This window comes from Echinops telfairi, unplaced genomic scaffold (genome assembly GCF_000313985.2).
Source record: "Echinops telfairi isolate 266 unplaced genomic scaffold, ASM31398v2 ScPeMD7_7473;HRSCAF=8511, whole genome shotgun sequence".
NCBI classification, from domain to species: domain Eukaryota; kingdom Metazoa; phylum Chordata; class Mammalia; order Afrosoricida; family Tenrecidae; genus Echinops; species Echinops telfairi.
In genome coordinates, this window is record NW_022111377.1 from 12,179,089 (window position 1) to 12,184,210 (window position 5,122).

Here is a 5,122-nt window from a genome sequence, read left to right on the forward strand (position 1 = left end):
CTATAGGTCTCGATAGCCGGGCACCATCAGCCTTCTTCACCACACTTACTTATGCACACATTCATCTTCAGCGTTTATGCTTCAGGCAATGATGTTGCTTGGATGGTTTGAAAAAATACTGCCCCCTGAAAGTCCTTTTAATGCAACATGCAGCACCTTTCCATTTGGTTTCTTTTGCAGTTGAGGACAGCGAAAGATTATGGAATAAAGATCCGCTGACGAGCATTTCCTACCAGATCAACTCCAAGTCCGCTTTAACTTGGCACCAGGCGAGGAAGAGCTGCCAACAGCAGAATGCCGAGCTCCTGAGCATCACAGAAGTACACGAGCAAACGTACCTGACAGGTAATGACAGGAAAAGGAAAGGAAGTTGTAAATGGGATCACGGTGGTGTGAATGCAGACATGACAGAAAGGACACATGGCAAATGGGTTTCACCTCAGGAGCTGACTTGGTTCCATTGGTTGTGACCCTCTCGAGAGCCCTGTGCCAAGAAGGATTCTGAGGTTGAACCTGGGCTCAGAGGAAAAGACTCCATAATCAACAACTCACGTTCCTCCTGGGCACAGTGTAGGGATACCCCACAGGCCTGGCCTGAACCTCAGTCTCAGCATCATAGAGCTCAAAATGATAAAATGAAATTCTACCAGCACATGCGGTCAAGGGCTGGTTTGAAACCCGGCTTCTTCTTGGCCTCCTGTCTCTATGTCTGTTTCCGCCAGTGGAACATAGGTACCATGTAGGCAGCACCAATCAGCGTTGGTGGCATTGCGTATCCAGGACTTGGCGTAACAGGTGCTCCCCAACTCAGTGATTTCTAGATCCGATTGCTCCTCTTTCCACAAAGTGAAAATAAATAAATTAATTAATTTTAAAAATGGACCCATCGTGTTGTCTACCTGGAAGGAGTGTAGTGCTTGCATGGGAAGAGAGTATCTGCTTTAGGATCTAAAATCCATGCTTGGGGAAACTGAGGACCAGAAATCAGTCTCAAAGCCGACCACTGCCAGTTTCCTGACCCCCGACTCCCTTTCCTTCAATCTGCGCTGACACGGCTATCGGACCCCTCTCACTCTGATTGTCGGAGTCCCACGATCGATCCCCAAACCCTTCGTGGCTTCTCATGTTCTACCAGAGTTCACAAATGCCTTGTCGTCCATCTCCTCCGGTCTACTTGCACGTTGCAGGATTGACAAAATAAACACCAGTGAGTTTGTGCCTCGTAATTCCTCCAGGCCCCTGTCTTGACTCACCCCACTTCTGATGGGGCTTCAAGAAGCTCACGCGCAAGTAGAATGAAAACATCATTCATTTGTCTCGCTCCTGGAAGATCTCTCATGCGTTATGTGGGGCTCCCCCTCCACCAGCCCCCACTTTTTTTACTTCTCAGAGGTTTTTTTGGTTGACATGTGATCTCCACAAAGTCCTCCTCTCTACTTCCACCTTGGCTTCGGCTCATCATCTTCATTCTCGTCCCTGACGCGTCCTCCTTCCCTTAGGAGGCGATGCATGCCGTCTTCTGCTCTTGTTGTGATTCATCTATAGAGTCCTTCACTCACTCAACAAGACAGCTGGGTACCTGTTACGCTAAGGCCTGGGTCTCGAATGTCACCAGAGTGGGTCGGTTCTGCCCACCTGGAGTTTAAACGCCAAAAGGGAAAACAGACATTAACAATGAAAGAAGCATGTGCAAACAGTTCAGAGCCAGCACCGCGGAAAAGCAAACGGAAGGCTGTGTGGAGAATGGGTGAGAGGAAGAAATGGCTGAGAAAACGAGGTCTGTCGTGTGAATATTGAGGCCCCACCCACAGAGATTAGCACAGAACCTCCCAGAAAAGGTCTCTGCCCGGCTCATGATGTTGAGGCAAAATGGAAATCGTCAGCGATCTAGATCAGCACATGGCCTTTTTTAACAGCATCCCGGAGATCGCATAGTCACTGCATTGCCAATGTCCACAGGTTCCTCTGACTGCTTCCAGGGACTGAGGACAGGCTGTTCAGGCAGGGACTCCGCAGCCAGCCTGGGTCTCTGCTCTGTGGAGACGATCTCCTGAGGGTCTTACCCGAGGAGTCTGTGCTGTCTCCATGAGTGGTGCCTGCGCGGGTGCTTCCCATAAAAACCAAATACAGGTTCCCCGGGAGCTGGGATAGAATGGAAGGAGTAGTCTGCCCGCAGCTACGCCTCATTTTCCTATTTTCAAATAATACCTCTCATCAGTTGGCACATTAAAGAAACTAACTGCGTTCGAGTTTATGTCGACTCACCGTGACCCCATGGGGCAGACTACAACTGGCCCCGTGGGGTTTGGAGGCTGTCATTTTTTTTGTGGGAGTCGAAAGCCACCCTGTCACCAGAGCTCCATGTAGCTGACACATTAAGATCAAAGAAACAAAAACATCACACCGATGCTGATTCATCATGAACCTACGGGACAGGGTAGAACTGCCCCTGTGAATTTCTGAGACTGGAACATGCTAAGGAGAATAGAAAGCCTCATTTTTCACCGGTGGCGTGGCTGGTGGTTTTGAACTGCAGACCTTGGGGTTAGCATCCCAGTTCATAACCACGATACCACCAGAGCTCCTAGCTGACAACACACATGTCCCCTACCTTAGGATGGCGACTGAGGAAAGAAAAGTAGTACATCCACCCCTCCTTCAGAAATGGATGGCGTCACACCCTGCTGAACCATTCCGGCCCTCAGAGCCTTCCGAATATTGGGACAAAGGACCAGAGCCATTCATAGTTGCCAGTTGCTAGTTGTTAGGGCCTTGACTCCTCATCTGTGTCCGAGTAGAACTCCGCGCCACAAAGTTTTCTGTGGCTGAATTTGTGGAAGTGGATTGCCAGGCCTTTCTTCCAAGGCACCTCCCCAAGGGTGGGCTAGAACCCCCAGCCTTTCGTTTAGCCTCTGAGCTCCTGCACTGTTGGCAAGACTTACAAGCGCGTAGAACACAATCATTAGGCAGAATCGAAAGAGACGACAAAACCAAAACAATGACAAGCACACGTCATGAAGGAAGAGAAAAGACAATTTTCCCCCCAGACCATCTGCACTTGTCCACTTGCGTGGTTCCGGCTGGCTTTTTTCTTTTTTTTAAGGAATCTTGGTTTTGGTTTGTGCTATCTTGCCTCTGGTGAAATGTACCTGTTTGGGGCTGTCTGGAAGCCCAGGGACAGAGCGCAGGTTCCTTTACCCTCTTTACCAACTGCATAGAAGAAAGGGAGAGGGGCAGGCCAGCCGCTAATTGCCCAGTCAGGTGGCAGCCCCTGCAGTCATCCGACTCCAGAGGCAGGAAATACTTCCCTAATCAGCAAGTGCGATTATTGTGTCCCTCCGCAGAGCAAACAACCCCCCAGACACTCCGGTCACCTCTGAGACGCATTTGAATCTTATCCAAACCTCCCGGATTTTAGTCAGCAGAATTTAAATCCAATCTCGATAAGCCTGACTTCTTAAGAGATACTGTAGTTGTTCCTGCTTTTCCGTGTGTCTAAAATATCACAGATTGGAAGGAAAAATATTGTCTGACAGGAAATTAAAAATCAGAAAGAAGTTTGTGCTTTTCAGAGGGAAGGTATTCAGATAACTGGGTATTTTACTCAGCTCTATAATGTGGGCGTGGGTGGGTGAGGTGTTTCTAAAAGTTCATTGAAAAATCCCATTGCCTTTGAATTCTCTTGGTCCCCTGAACTGTTCTGAGTCCCTGAACTCTTGTATTAGAGAAGGATAGAGTGAATCATGGGATGGTGGGCAGAATGTGAACCACTCCCTTTGGGGCAATGAAACCACGAACCTACTGCCATCAGTCGAGCCGATTTCTACTCAGGACGACTCTGTATAGACCACTACAGTGAAGAAGGAGAGGGAGACTCCCCGCATGATCATACTCTTAACGCAAGATTTCTTTTGGGTGTGGATTGCTGGAGAAGTTCTTCTCACTTTGGAGAAACATGCATAAGCCAGCTTTCATTCAGAGAGCAAACTCACTGTCGTTTATCGAACAGCTGCTGTGTGTGAGACAGGAAGTTTCTTTGAAAGCTCAGAACCTTGACCCCCCTTTATGGATGAGACAACAGACTCGGAGGCAGAAGTCAGGAACTCACGTAAGGCCTCAGGTGCCATTTGAGGGCCACATGGGATGCCAGCGCTGTCTTTCCGTGGTGGGGCCTTGGGTGGTAGCAACGGTGATGTGCTCAGGTGTCAGTTCAAAGGTTGCTTCAAAACCACCCAGAGACATCCCGCAAGACTAGGGCTCACCATCTGTATGTGGAGGGTCAGAGCCTTGGCAGAAATGCTGTACAGCAGCTCTGCTCTGCACACAGGGGCTCAGCAGGAGCCAGAATCCACAACATCTCACAAGAGCCAGAACAAGTTGTGTGACCGTGCTGTGTCTCATTCAGAAGACGCGGTGGTCCTTAGAGCACCAACTCACCGTCAGCCAGGGGCCGTAGTCACTCTGTGACCACAGGTGTGTCCGCATAGACTGGCGTAGTTTGGCATCTGGACTTTTTTGCCAAGGCACCCCTGAGTGAACCGCCACCTCTAACTTTTCTGTCAGTAGCCAAGCACAGTGGGCTTGGTTTTTGTTGTTGTTGCTTGGGGCCAGAGCTGACCAGGGCTGTCCAGAAGACCACTGTCCATCACCTGCTGGCCATCATCATCTTCACTTCTGCTTCCACCCTGAAAACTGTTGGCACACTCCGGCTCATTCTGAGGAATCAGATTTACAGCTACGTGTGTGCAGGAGTCCGTTTTACAGAACTGAGATAAGATTGAGGAAGTGAAACTTGGCTTCCTACACTGATTGTTTTTGCCAGTTTCCTTTAGTGTTGACTGGGGCGTGGGGGTGGGGGTGGGGAGCCGGTCTAAGGTGCCCTGCAGGGTCGCTCGGAGTCAGAATTGACTCGCCACAGCGGGTTTTGTTCATTGAGATTTCAGCCAGTCGAACGACGTTCATCCTTCCCGGGTGCTTTACCTCACACAGGAATCTCCAAGAAGAGGATGTCATGTTTGGAAGGGGGAAACTATTCCTTTAAACTATTGAGGTCCCGAATGGTCTTCCCAGGCCAATGCATCCTTACATCTTTGAAGAGGGGAGAGAGTCCTTTTCCTGCCTG

The 5,122-nt window shown here is 49.6% G+C and overlaps 1 protein-coding gene across 1 annotated transcript in view; it reads left to right on the forward strand.

Annotated features, from left to right (window-relative positions):
- The window catches only part of MRC1 (mannose receptor C-type 1), a 101,320-nt gene that overhangs the window by 26,852 nt on the left and 69,346 nt on the right, over positions 1-5,122 (forward strand). Inside the window, exon 4 of the mRNA XM_045285614.1 lies at positions 181-345. Within this exon, the coding sequence (XP_045141549.1) occupies positions 181-345 (165 nt within the window). The remainder of the gene's footprint in view (positions 1-180; positions 346-5,122) is intronic.